General features: G+C 42.8%; 1 protein-coding gene and 2 non-coding genes across 5 annotated transcripts; 1 reads left to right on the forward strand and 2 right to left on the reverse strand.

The window, feature by feature from the left end:
• Positions 1–352: 352 nt before the first annotated feature.
• On the reverse strand, positions 353–10,337 carry LOC109744226 (transcription initiation factor TFIID subunit 9). 3 transcript variants are annotated; one of them, XR_012205454.1, is made up of 8 exons: positions 9,963–10,337; positions 5,125–5,297; positions 4,822–4,913; positions 3,581–3,653; positions 2,735–2,802; positions 1,942–2,046; positions 1,557–1,631; positions 353–760 (listed from the first exon to the last, which is right to left on the reverse strand). XR_012205454.1 is itself a non-coding variant. In XM_020303319.4 (2 exons), the coding sequence occupies exons 1-2, from the start codon at positions 10,269–10,271 to the stop codon at positions 7,412–7,414; spliced, it is 615 nt and encodes a 204-aa protein (XP_020158908.1). In that variant the 5' UTR covers positions 10,272–10,333; the 3' UTR covers positions 7,177–7,411. The 3 variants fall into 3 exon arrangements, 1 of the variants encoding a protein (XP_020158908.1); XR_006672450.2 differs by lacking the exon at positions 353–760 and having other exon boundaries at positions 1,184–1,631; XM_020303319.4 differs by lacking the exons at positions 353–760; positions 1,557–1,631; positions 1,942–2,046; ... (2 more) ...; positions 4,822–4,913; positions 5,125–5,297 and adding an exon at positions 7,177–7,717 and having other exon boundaries at positions 9,963–10,333.
• TRNAK-CUU (transfer RNA lysine (anticodon CUU)) lies at positions 6,837–6,909 on the reverse strand. Its single transcript has one exon. It is a non-coding gene; the product is annotated as a tRNA-Lys (tRNA).
• A 5-nt stretch (positions 10,338–10,342) lies between the features above and the next one.
• TRNAS-GCU (transfer RNA serine (anticodon GCU)) lies at positions 10,343–10,424 on the forward strand. Its single transcript has one exon. It is a non-coding gene; the product is annotated as a tRNA-Ser (tRNA).
• The last annotated feature ends 4,148 nt before the right edge of the window (positions 10,425–14,572 follow it).

Genomic DNA, 14,572 nt, shown 5'->3' on the forward strand with positions numbered 1-14,572 from the left:
ACGAGGGTAAGAGCGAAGGGGTACGGGGGAATCAGAAAGGAAAACCCATGCAATGATGTGTTTAAATCTGAAATTTCGGCAATCGAAGAACGGTTAATGCTGGCCTTGCAATTAACCTTCCTATTGATGTGGAGTCGGGCTGTTTGGGACATGTCAACATATAGTGAAAAACAGAGATGTCAACAAATCGAAGTACACTTTGTTGATTAAAAAAAAGATCAAGGAGAGCTTCCCGTAGTTCTTGTGTACTAGATCGGTACCGCGCCTTGGCGCGAGGGTGCCGGTCCCAACTTTTTGGTCAAGCAAGTAATGCTAAGTTAGTAGGAATCCAGATTTGGCATATGGATTCATATAGGATAACAATATCTATGTTGCTCAATATCGACACGATACTATAAGGCAGAATCGATTTCAATACATCCGTAAGATTACAAAAGATAGCCCTAGCGCAAGTTGCCCGTTCCAGACGTGAAATCTAGATCGATGTAGTATGCAATCAATGCATGGTTCAAAGCCCAAAGCAATGCACCAAATATTTAACCTCATGAAGTGTTAAGAAAGCAAGGTTGTTAAAGATACTAACTTCATAGGGAGATAATGCAACCTTTGTTGATTACCCACTTGCAAGCAAGGTAATGTGATGTGCTGAATACTGAAACCATATGTCTGTAGAAGTATTGGACCACAACCTTCACAGTACCGTGATCATCACACGGAATCTACCACAGGAAAACCGAACATGGATGCCATCATTCCCAACCTGGTAATAATGCCATCAGACCAAAAGATGTTAGAATATCAGCAAACACCAATCCAATGAACATTCTTTATCAGAGTTAAAAAGTTCAAAGCAAGGTATAGCCACATCAAACCCGGAAGGACATATTTCATACTCAATAGTTTAGAAGATAGAAAAAAAAGCAATGCTCATCATTATAGATACGAACAATAGTTCCATAAAATATTACTACCACCGGTTGACTTTTTCCACATAAAATGATGTCTCACTATCAAACTTAGCAGAAAGGTTTCCCCATAACTTGACTTTGATTTCATATGAGGAGAGGCAGCATGTGTGCATTGAACATTCTGATCTCTTGGTTATATAGTGGCTATAACCAAGAGATCAGAATGTTCAATGCACACATGGTGCCCAAACCATATACAAAGACAGGCAGTAGTAGAAACCTGATATCACAAATGATAATATCCTTTATAGGTACAAATTGCTTCCATGTTTATGGCTGAAACATGTGTACATCAGAAACTTTAACTACAATATGGTAGATATCTACAGGACCAAGCAAGAAATCAGAAATAGAACAGCGGGCGTCTTAAGTAAAGCAAGCACCACCCGATTACATATAAGTTTGTATTCATCCTCAGCACTGTCCAGGCTGAAGAGGGTACATAGGGCCACATACAGTCTGCAACATCTGCTTGTCCTTCGACAGCATAACAACATTAACTAAACACGTGGGTCAAACACATAAATAAACATATGTCGGACAATAGGGCGCAATAGAATCGGAGCTAGCAGAGACACAGGAAACTGCCTTAGAACATCCGAAGAGACACTCCCATAGCCAGACATCATTACTTCATGCATCCACAAACAAAAGGATAGGTTCCTGCATATATATAGATTTGCAAGCGCAGTTTAGCAGGATGCCCATCAGAGGAGTCATTTCTGATGCATAGTAAGGTTCATGATATTCAAAACAGTAATAATGGTAGACTTTGCATAACATGACAACACATCATATCTCATAATTAGAATACATTATATTACTGAAAACAGAAACTGAGGTGACCAATTGGAATAATCCCATTTAGGTGACCACATTCCATAGTTTAAATTCAAAAATTAGGCTTCTCCCTAAAGCATACACTCAGATAGGGGGCATTTAAAAAGAATCTGGATGAAACACACAGGCATACCTTCGATATTTCATTGCACATCTCAATGGAGACATTATTATCTTATGGACCTCGTTAAAATCGATGACTTTATTAGTTGCAACTATAATTATATGAAACAGGTACCTGCAACAAAAAATGACAAACCATGATGGATCAGAAATGAATTAAGCAGCTAGTTGCAGCACGACATGCCCAACTTCTCACCTCTGTCTTTTTTATTTTTCTTCATTTATCAATATACATAGTGACACACCAACGCCTTGACTATGCTCTAGCTATCACAGTGGTTTACAAATTCCAGATTCGTATTCAAACAAATGAACTATATAGAGTCATGATAGGTGGGTGAGCCTTGCTTCTGTTCGGTTGTAATTACAGGGGGCATGGTAGGTTGGGAGTCTGGCTTCTCTTTGTGTGTAAAGATAGTGTGTCAAGAGAGCCTTGCTTTTGTTCGGTTACAACTTCAGCAAGCTTGCTATAGAGAAAGTTTAATGAAAACACTTAGATAGCAAGTAAGCCATGTGAGATTAAAAAAAAGCACGGACACCAGCAAGAGAACTGAAATATTCCAGTTTCATGAAATGCATCTCCTTTGTACCTCTTATGATTAGAGGAAAGGCCATAAATGGAAGAACCCAGAGTAGATTTTATACCTACATATAATGGCAGGCTGGCAACAGTAGGGCATTTTCATTGGATAAATACATCAAATTTTACAGAACTAAAATCAACTTCATCTCTGTGTACCTCATATGATTAGAGGAAAGGCCATAAGGTAAAAACCTAAAGTTAGCATAGGATTTATACATACATGTAATTACAGCAGCAGGGTGCTATGCTATTGGTGGTATCCTTTTTATATATATCCTCACTGGTTAGCTGACATAAGAAAAGGAGAAGATCAGAAGGGTATAACAGTTATGAAGCTATAACAGTTATTAAACAATGTGTCAGGCTCACAGGAAAAAACTCAGCGAGTTTTCGTAAGAGTAATACAAAGAAAAACTTGAAATTGAAAATATACACTTAAAAGAGTGGCCAAAGTAAATTTTCCGCATAACACAGTGAATGCAATTTCATAAGAGGTAGCAAAACCATGTAATGCAAATAGGCTGTGTTTTTTTGGGATGTATGGAGCAAAACAATTCAACAACCCATGGAGAATATTATGTTGCAGCGGATATATGAAACTGAGTTATAATGCATAAAAGAATGACAATGGACAATAGTGACATAAGAGGGTAAACAGGGTTTGCCGGGCACTAATTATGTTGTAGCACAAAATACTAATAAATAGTAACTCTAAAGATCAGTTAGGAGCCGGGGAAGGAACTGTAAATAGCATACGTCAGCAGATTAAGCAAAGAGGCACTGATTATACAGAGACTCCAACACCAAACAATTAGAGGGGGACATCAATCGCATACACGGGATGGAGGAAGAGAGCACAAACCATACTTCAAGCAGGGAGAAATCGTGTGCTATTTCAAACAGAGTAACATTTTATCTAGTGCACAAAAATATAGTTGTACAAAATTACTTTATTGTGTCCCAGTTACATAAATCATTTTCTTTTGATACTATCCCAGTTAAAGAGTTGGAAGTCTTAAGTCACAGGAAACAGGAAAGGCCATAAGGTGGTATATTTTTTGAATACCAATGTAATGAAAGGTGGTATCTTTTTTGAATACCAATTCATGGTGTCTTCTTCGAATACCCTCATCTGATACCTAATATAAGAAAAGGCGAAGATCAGAAATCTATGTAAATAGTAGAAGAAGGATACAAGTATGATACAAATGAACCATATATAATGATTTATAGAGATTATCTACAATACATGGCAACCAAAATCGTTGCTTCTTTTGTTAGATATTATGATCCCAAAGTCTCCATCCATAGACTAAATCAGTATAATCTCAGTGTCAACTACAAATATACACATTCTCAAACCTAGAGCAGCAAAACAACACGAAATAAATTTACTAAAAGACTAAATTAATGGGGATAATTAAGGCAAAAAAAAAGGGCAGCCCGGTGCATGTAGCTCCCGCTTGCGCAGGGTCCGGGGAAGGGTCCGACCACTTTGGATCTATTGTACGCAGCCTTTCCCTGCATTTCTGTAAGAGGCTGTTTCCAGGACTTGAACCCGTGACCTCATGGTCACAACCCAACAGCTTTTACCACTGCGCCAAGGCTAATGGGGATAATTAAGGCAATGAAAAACAAAAGATGAACAATGATTATATTGAAAGATCAAATTAGTGGCAGACAAAGAAAGCATTTTGTTCTTAAAGAAACAGTGAAAACAACTTGCAGCAGGATAAAAGCATTTCTTTGAAAGTCTAGCAATATATAAATAGTTCAAATAGTAAAGGATGTATATACAATTCTAACACATGATTATGCAGAATAAACACACTTGACAGTTTCATGAGAAAAGCAACAACTGACCAACGAACAGAACAAGAAAGAACCTATGTACATAAAGGAAACAACACTATGTTACTAAGATAGGAAAGAAACATATAGGCATGAGGCACGAGAAGGCTAGAGATTTAAAAAATAGTTACTTCAACATGATACCTGAAAGATAACTATATAACTTTCTCCCGTTGAGCTACCAGACACAAGTAACACAAACAGTGAGACAAAGAACACACCAAACCATTTTTTTAAAGATGGATCGGCTTCATGCACAGAGTATTCACAGTGCAGCATCAACACTGAACTCAAATATTTTATCCATCTATTTTTTAAAGGAGGAAAAAACTCATCGCTATATAACATCTTCCATGATAGCAGAACTGGAAAAGGAGTGTTAGAGATAAGAGCGGAGTTGGGGATGGATGTAGTTCATGGGTGGGGGTCAGGAGGCAAGGCAAGTAATCTGTATACCTTTGCACAAGACAAAGACGACAAGGTCGCCGGCACCGACAGCCTCTTCTGGCTCCATGAGCCCCGCAGCCATAAGCATCGATGATCTACTCCTTCAATAGAATGTTGATCAAATCATTAGTTTTCTATTTACCGCTAGAGATTCTCCCGTGGTTCTTATTTCTCGATAACTTATGTGGACAGTAGTTTGTAAGATATATATGCATAAAGGCAATATCCCAAAGAAATATCTAAAATATTTGAAACAACATTATCATGAGCATACAAGTAAAGAAGATAGAAAATGTTGTGGATGGGCCAGACCTGCCAACTACCAACAAAATCTGTACAGACAATCCAGATCTCAAATGATCGTGGTGGTCTTCAAATCAAAACTGAGACGAAAGGGTGGTTGATGTGCTCTAGCAGTGGCAATGAGACTCTCCTTGTGCGTTAAGGTACATCAATTGTGGTCCAATTTTTTTGATTGGCAAGATCTGTTCCAAAAACCAGTCACCAATCAGTACTATGGTGGCTATTAAAGAATATAGCCATGATCAAAATATAGTAATAAGAAAACCTTCAAATATGCTTAGAACAATTTTAGGAAGAACCGGTTAGAGTCAGAACCCTACAACAATGGCATTACAAAGAAAACACTTTCTGGTGGTCATTAGAGAAACATGACATTCACTTTTTAATCGAATTCAACTTGGAAGAAGCTGAGAACAATAGCTCGCAAAACTGGGATGTCGTATTCGCCAAGATTTGAATTGCCTAATGGGATTTAATGTTCACACAGTACCCCCATCTCTACATGTTCAGTCCTAAATCTACACAGCTCACAGTACTAAACCAAACATGTATAAGATAATCATCAACCTTGCATATCGTATACAGACCAATCAAATACACTTGGAGCTGACCACACATGCAAATGGCAACTAATGACAACAAGAATGACAAATCCTCCTGGATTTCACAGTTGGCAGGTACAACAAACTAACCAATCAACCTCTCATAGAGTGTGCCATGAAGATGAGCACCTTAGCCGGAGATGCAGGAGGAAGGACGGCCAAATCTGATGAAGGAACAGCAGCCACGGACCCAGCAACGACCCTGGCACCAAACCCTCACAACCACGCTGTGCAGCCGAAACCAACAAACACGCATGAGGAACGAAGAGCAGGACGTCTGGAAGAGAAAGAAGAAAGGAAGAACGCGCCTTTCTGATGGCGGCGAGCGAGCAAACGACGGACGACGGACGGGGGACGACGGCGCGTCAGCCTCGTCGCCCGCAACCCCCATCTCCTTCTCTCTAGATGAGCGGCCTGAGCTCGAGGATGGGTGCCCGGGCGAGCGGCGGCGGCGGCGGCCGTCGGCGGGGAAGGGAGGCGGGCGTGGGCCTAGGGTTTGGAGGGGGAGAAAGAGGCGAGGCGGGGGGAAGAGGAGAGGGGGTGGCGAGTGGGAGAGGAGGCGGCGGCGTGGGGAGCAGGCGGCCGCGCGCGAGTGTGGGAGCGAGCGGGCTAGGGTTATCTCCACGGGAGAAGCCCCTTTTATACCCCTGTGCGTGAAATTATGAAAATGCCCATGGCGGGGCAAGGAAATTACCCGCAGTGGCACGAGCGAGAGCTAACTATTCATTGTAGCAGTGCTTTTTTTTGATCCAACGGCCAGGATCGTCCAGCAGCGAGATCGGACGGACGAAGTCGCATCAAAAAATCGATCCAACGGCCGAGAGTGGCTAAGCTCTGAGAAGCCTCATGTTCTCCCTAGATACTTATATCAGGATTACTCATATACACTGTACTTAGAATTTTTCTAGTCATGATTTGGCAAATTTTGGTAGATCCCAAGTTCAAACTGCTGTGTGGCTTGGGCCAGGTTCGGAACGTGATAGCATTCCCTGATGATTGAGTAATACAAGAACTATTTCGGGAAAAAAAACTATTTGAATACAGCCTGAACAAAGGGAAGTTCCTGCGTGCATTGCACATGGAAATCAATTCCTGGGGAGTGAAAAAAAGGAGAAATGTCGCCCACCGTGGGGCTCGAACCCACGACCACAAGGTTAAGAGCCTTGCGCTCTACCAACTGAGCTAGACGGGCTGTGCTGTTTATATTTTGATTTGTCAATAACTCTTCCAGGCAACACGCACAGAAGGTATGAAATGACAAGCTGATATAAAATGACAAAGACAGTGAACTACAGAGTTATCTCTATATCGATTCGAAAAAAAAGAGATTTATTTCTATTGTACACTTAGTAGGGGTGTGCACGTATTGTTAGGTCCTCATTTTAACCAACCAAATATGTGCCACATGCCACCAAAAGCATAATTGGAACACAGTGGCAATAGAAACACCGATGTAGCATTCAGAAACAACGACGGGACAGCTCAAGTTCGACAAGATATTACAAAATCAATAAGTTGACAATAATGCACAGAAATTAATTAACCAGAGGTGCACGGCTACTACTTACACTACTTGCAAGGCTGCTCCCTTTCCTCAACAATCAGCATTTTTTTCATGGTGAACTAAGAGGGCGCTAGCCAGAAAGGGCGGTCCCAGCAGCTACACAAGCATCAACAAGCAGGCTCGCGGATGATCAATTGTCACGAGGACGCTTTGCAGCCGCGGCAGCCACCGCGTTCAGTTGGAAAGAAACCCTCTGGCTCTGGCTCTGAGGCTGATGTTGCTCGCTGCCTCTCTGATCCTGCGAATAGTTTGAACTGGGATTGGCAGGGATTGCGTCGGCTCTCTCGTTGTCATCTTCTGCTTCTTCAGTCTGAGTTGGTGGCTTCAGTGCGGGTAGGAGCTGGTAGTTTCCACTCAACAAAGTGTCCTGCTCAGGTGGAAGAGGAATCGAGCCAGGTGGAGCGATAGACTTGGGCAGCCGGATCTTGTTCATAGCCTAGCCACAAGAGTTGTTCATAGCCTTTATCTACGCAAGATCTTGTTTAGTAGCACTTACCAGCTAACCCAAAAGTGAGTAAACTTGGAGTGACCCTCAATCTCTAATATCCTTTTACTGCCTAATATGATTCATCAACATTTTAGGTATTATTTTCAGATGCCAGCCTCATACACATTGAGAATCATACCCTGTTCATTTCATGTTTCTATATAAGACCAGCCATGTATTTCAAAACATTATTTTCTACTACGCTTAGCCTGTTCCTGAAGATTTGGAGAGGTGGGAGTGGGGGGAACCAGTGTACCAATGAATTGGTAGGTAACTGTATTACAGAGTGTTATGTGCGGAATTCCATATCGGAGGAGTAAACCCAGAGGCTACAGCAGACACACCTGAGTTGGAATAGGCTAAGAGTTCAATTAATCTTTTGTTCCCTAAGTTAGGAATCGTTTCAACAGAACCTGCAGCAGTCACATTCTGCAGCACTTTAAGTCTGTATCCATCCAAGACACTGGTCTTGAGTCACCTATATAAAGGTCCCGTAGCTGCAGTGACTGATGCAAGTTATCAATAAAGAAGTCTCCCCCTAATCTCTATTCGCCACTACCCCGTTACCTTTCTGATCTGTGATGGCTACAGTGCCTCCTAGTCGATACCTCATCAGCCCTCTATGTGATTATTTGACTTGACCCATCCATGAAGAGTGTCCAAATCTAACGGAAGTTATCGAGAATACACATAATATATCTAAAGAGTAAAGCCAACTTAATAAGGAAACCGAGTATTCTTGTTTCCAGTTGCAACAGAAGTCTGCTATGGTACAAAGCAGCATCTCTGCACTAACAGAAGAGGGTATTTATTTCTTGCTTGGTTCTCAAAGGTTAAATTGTGTATATGGAACTACTAGTTGCACATGATTCCTAAGATTTTAGACCCTTCAGCTGATAAGCATTCAACTTTCCAAACAAGAAATGGGCTCAGTTGAACATTCCTAACAAGATATGGTGTCATGGACTGAACTGAAGTCAATGTTCTGCCCCAACTGGTCTCTCCTTGCATCATGTGTGCAGATATGGAAGGTTTTCCTTGATGGAGGTTAGAAAGGGCTCTTTTGCTCTACTTCTTTTTCTTTTTTACTTTGAGAAGGGGTTCTATTCTGCTACCTTCACTTCTGACTTTTCCCACCTATTGGTATTGAACTTACATGAGCAATGCCATTCATACATACAGGTTCGACAAAAAGTTTTACGTACCAGTTCATTGTAGTGACGGTTGCTAAGATCGTGGGAGCAGTAACAATCTAAAATAATTAAATAAACCAGTACGCATGGATTTCATAAGATTTTTACGTAAGAATAGGATTTTCCTTACATCGAGAAGGTATTCGTTTCTGCTACTAGCTGCACACTGGGATTTAAATCTCGGCACTCCCTGATTACCCCACCAAATTGGCAAAAGTTCTGTCAGTTCCAACTTCCTAAAGGATAAAGGAGTCATCTTGGTCCTAATGTACTACTCCCTCCATAAAGAAATATAAGAGCGTTTAGATCACTAAAGTAGTGATCTAAACGCTCTTATATTTGTTTACAGAGGGAGTAATTGAGATGAATCTGGGTTCGAATCCCACGTTCCCTCCTATTTTTTTCATTATAATTTCAGTATAACACTGTCTGATATGTTGGTCCCTCGGACACCTACGAGTGTAGAAAAAACGACATTTCATGAGCTCAAGGACTAAAAACCACAATCTCTGTGTTGCGTTGCGGATGGTGGCTTCTAAACACCACCATGTCTGAATCTTTGATTGATGTGTTCTTATTGTGGAACGCATTTAATCGAGAAGTTGAGCCTTATTTAAAATTCAAATTTTCCCCAAAAAATATCTCTCAGCCAAGAACCAGAAATTAACTGAAGTCTCAACAGCACACATCATTTTTCGTACTCTTAGCCGTTGAGATCTCAGCCAAGAACCAGATATTTTTCGTGCTCCAATTGGAGGGAGTAGATTGTTTCCTCTGCGACACATCACATCCTCTACAGTGCTTATCCCCAATTGGAGTCCACAACATTACTCCCTCTGAATCTGATAGGTTCACAGGAAAGCCGGTCCTCGATCTAGAGCTTAAAGTGGACCCTTGTCCTCGTCATTGACCAATTGAATGAAGCTACGATACCTAATAATTTGTCCGAATCTAACGAAGATATACTCTAGGATTTTTACTGAGATTGGTCGTGCTCATACCTCGCGGGGCGGCGGCTGGGAGAAGGAGAAGTTGACCTTGGCCTGGATGGCGAGGCGGATGTCGTCGGCGTCGAGCTGGGGCTTGGCTGCGTGGTCGGCGTAGACCTGGGCGTCGCCGAGCACGTCCCCGACGTAGCGGTAGGCCAGGTCCAGGAACTGGTGCAGGACCCGCGGCTCGTACTCGCCCTCGCCGAGCCCCATCGACCGGAGGAGCTCCCGCACCACGCGCGCGTCGCGAGGCTCGTCCGGGCCGGAGGCTCCTCCCGCCGCCGCGGACGGAAGCGATGGCCGCACGCCGCCGCTGTACATGGTCTGATTGCCGTGCCTTGGTTAGATGTCCTACCGTTTACAAGAGGAAAAGAAGCACCAAAAGCATAAAAGACGTTTTGGTCGAGTGGTTAAGGCGTGTGCCTGCTAAGTACATGGGGTTTCCCCGCGAGAGTTCGAATCTGTCAGGCGTCGTTATTTTTAGTTTTTTCTCTGCCTTATTTCATTCTACTCCATTTTTGTCTCTGTCTCTATTTTCTCTCCGTCTTATTTATTTATTTATTTTTGTGAAAGTCTTTTTCTCCAAGGCATCAATTTTTTTAATTCTCTGGCTTATTTCTCCATGCTCCATTTTTTTACTTGTTTGTCTTATTTCATTTTTCTCTACGTCTTATTTCTATATAATCAGGCGTCAAAGATTGAAGCCGTTGTCATTTTTCTCTCTGCAGCAGTGGACTTGGGGGCTCCTAGCGGTCCACCATGGCCTTTTGGTTGTTTCACTTGCTGAAGCTCCTAGCGGTCCACCGTGGCCTGGGTCTGGGCCTCTTTGCACGCCAAGCTCAATTTCTCGAGCTTGACGACCTTCTTTTTCTGGTCCTCTTGAAGGGTGTCACGTTGCGCGTATAGACCCTTCAGGTCTTTCTCGACCTCAGTGACCCGGGCCTGGTCCTTGCCACGACTTGCCTTCTCTTTGGCCAGCTCATCGATGGCCTTCTTCGTTGTAACCTTTTTGATGTTCGCTTCTTGCTGAGCTTTTTTAAGCTTAGCTCGGAGGGCCTAAATCTCCGTGGCAGCAGCTAAAAAACAATCAAATGCACCTCTGTTAAAATAACTTATGTTGCGACTACAACATATTTAAGCTCGGGCACTAGCCTTCATCGTACCTTGCGCTTGATCCATTTACTTTTTCAGCAGATCCATGTCCTCTTCGGACCGCACAAGCTTGTGGTTTAGCTCTGCCAACTCCTTGGAGTTGGATGCAAAAGCCGAAGCCGACGCCTGCAAGTTAAATTATTAAGCATCTCCGTTACAAACATTGATCCTCTAATTGGCTTTATCAATCCGATCAGAGTCTCGGGGGCTACTGCATATTCGCTCTTATACAAACCAAAAACAAAAAACCCAAAGAAAAATGACCCCCAAGTCAGTTCATCAAACTTACTCCGGGCTCGGGGCTGCTGTAACTGCACTCCTACACGTGCATCTGCAGTTGACCTTTCTTACAAGACAAAGTCTTCGGACAACATTCTCCGTACTCGTCCGTTAAGGGCTACTGGGTATGTTGGTTGCTAACTAACAACCTTGGATCATGAAGATGGTAAAAGGGTTACGTATGTCGTACCCCAAAACCTTTAAAAAGGCCTTTGAAGACCTCCTTAATTCTAGTCTCTGTGGACCGATAGTTATTAAGTGATACGTCTCCAACGTATCTATAATTTTTGATTGTTCCATGCTGTTATATTATCATTTTTGGATGTTTTACAATCATTTTATAGCAACTTTATATCATTTTTTGGGACTAACCTATTGACATAGTGCCCCGTGACAGTTGCCGTTTTTGCTTGTTTTTTACATCGTAGAAAATCAATATCAAACGGAGTCCAAATGCAGCGAAACTTTTTGGAGATTTTTTTGGACCAGAGGACATCCAGCGGGCCAGAGAAGCACCTGGGAGTGGCCCGAGGGGGGCACAACCCACTAGGGCGCGCTTGGGGGCCCAGGCGCACCCAGGTGGGTTATGCCCACCTCGATGGCCTCCCGCACCGCCTCTTTGCTCTATAAATGCCCAAATATTCCAAAAACCCTAGGGGAGTCGACGAAATTTTGTTCCAGCCGCCGCCAGTTCCAGAACAACGAGATCCAATCTAGAGCCCTTCTCTGGCACTCCGCCGGAGGGGGGAATCATCACCGGTGGCCATCTTCATCATCTCGGCGCCCACCATGATGAGGAGGGAGTTGTCCTCCCTCGGGGCTGAGGGTATGTACTAGTAGCTATGTGTTGTGTGTCTCTCTCTCTCTCGTGTTCTTGAGATGGAACTATCTTGATGTAACGCGGACTTTGTTGACATAGATGAATCATATGGAGTTTTTCCCCTCTCTATCTTCTTGGTGAATTGAGTTTTCCCTTTGAAGTTTTCTTATCGGATTGAGTCTTTAAGGATTTGAGAGCACTTAATATGTGTTTTGCATGAGGATATCTGTAGTGACATTGGGATATCTAATTGAGTTACTTGATGTATATTATTGTGACCAACTTGCGGGTTCCGTGACTTTAGGGCCTATGCATAGGGGTTGGCACACGTTCTCATCTTGACTCTCCGATAGATATTTTGGGGCACTCCTTGGGAATCAAATAGATGAATCTGAAATTGTGTGATGCTTATTGTATAGCCAAACCCATGGATATTTGCGGTGACATTGGAATATCTAGGTGACATTAGGGTTTTGGTTGATTTGCATCTTAAGGTGTTATTCTAAAGAATAGCTTTGTGGTGGTTTCGTGCCCGACAACAATTTCTATACAACAAGTAATTTTGGAGTGAACTCTACACCACACTTGTTGGATTTGCAAATGATTCAACTATGTCAACATTGTTAGGAGATCACACTAGTGAAAGTACGGACCCTAGGCCTTGTTTTCAAGCATTGCAATACCGTTTGTGCTCCGTTTTATCAATTGCTACCTTACTGTTTTTATTTATTCAGATTATAAAAATATATTTCTACCATCCATATTACACTTTTATCACCATCTCTTCACCGAACTAGTGCACCTATACAATTTGCCATTGTATTGGGTGTGTTGGGGACACAAGAGATTTCTTGTATTTGGTTGCAGGGTTGTTTGAGAGAGACCATCTTCATCCTATGCCTCCCACAGATTGATAAACCTTAGGTCATCCACTTGAGGGAAAATTGCTACTGCCCTACAAAACTCTGCGCTTGGAGGCCCAACACGAGTCTACAGGAATAAAGTTGCGTAGTAGACATCATTAAGCACCGCGCCAAGAAGGCCATGGTGCTCCGCAATGATGGGGGAGCTTGTCATAGCTGCCTCTGATAACCCACAAGTATAGGGGATCGCAGCAATTTTCGAGGGTAGAGTATTCAACCCAAATTTATAGATTCGACACAAGGGGAGCCAAAAAATATTTGTAGGTATTAGTTGCTGAGTTGTCAATTCAACCACACCTGGAGATTAATTATCCGCAGCAAAGTAGTATGATAGTTTTGATAATAGTGACAGCAGCAATAGTAACGGGAACAGTGATAGCAGTATTTTGTAGCAAGTGCAACAGTAATGATAGCAGTAGCAACTTAGCAAAAACAATATAGGATAAATTCGTAGGAATTGGATCGGTAACTTGTTGGATGATATTCATCATGTGATAGTAATGACCTAGGGCGATACGGCACTAGCTCCAGTTCATAAATATAATGTAGGCATGTATTCCGTAAATAGTCATACGTGCTTATGGAAAGAACTTGCATGACATCTTTTGTCCTACCCTCCCGTGGCAGCGGGGTCCTATTGGAAACTAAGGGATATTAAGGCCTCCTTTCAATAGGGAACCGGAACAAAGCATTAACACACGGTGAATACATGAACTCCTCAAACTACGGTCATCATCGGGAGTGGTCCCGACTATTGTCACTCCCGGGTTGCCGGATCATAACATGTAGTAGGTGACTATAACTTGCAAGATCGGATCTAGAACATGGATATAATGGTGATAACATAAACGGTTCATATCTGAATTCATGGGACCCGGGCCCAAAGCGACAAGCATTAAGCATGGCAAAGTCATAGCAACATCAATCTCAGAACATAGTGGATACTAGGGATCAAGCCCTAGCAAAACTAACTCGATTACATGATGAATCTCATCCAACTCCTCACCGACCAGCGAGCCTACGAAGGGATTACTCACTCCCGGTGGGGAGCATCATTGAATTGGCGATGGAGAAGGGTTGGTGATGACAAAGAACGAAGATCCCCCTCTCGGGAGCCCCAAACGGACTCCAGATCTAGCCTCCCGATGAAGAACATGAGGTGACGGCGGCTCTGTCTCGTGGATCGTGATAATTCTTTCTCCCTCATTTTTTTCTAGAAAAATAGGATTTTATAGCGTCGGTTTTAGGGTCTGCGGGGCCACCAGGTGGGGACAACCCACTTGGGCGCGCCTAGGAGGGCAGGCACGCCCTGGTGGGTTGTGCCCACCCAGGTGCCCCCCTCCGGTGGCTCTTGGCTCCAGAAATTCTCTTTATTGATATAAAAAATCCTCGCAAAGTTTCGTTCCCTTCCGAGAACTTTTATTTCTGCACAAAAACAACACCATGAT

Source organism: Aegilops tauschii, chromosome 3 (assembly GCF_002575655.3).
Source record: "Aegilops tauschii subsp. strangulata cultivar AL8/78 chromosome 3, Aet v6.0, whole genome shotgun sequence".
NCBI lineage: Eukaryota > Viridiplantae > Streptophyta > Magnoliopsida > Poales > Poaceae > Aegilops > Aegilops tauschii.

Bases quoted from the DNA above. Each gene is read 5' to 3' on its own strand.
- LOC109744226 (XM_020303319.4), bottom strand. From the start codon at position 10,271: ATGTACAGCGGCGGCGTGCGGCCATCGCTTCCGTCCGCGGCGGCGGGA. The intron at 7,718-9,962 runs GTATGAGCACGA...TCTTGTGGCTAG, and splicing joins CCCAGCCGCCGCCCCGCGAG to GCTATGAACAAGATCCGGCT.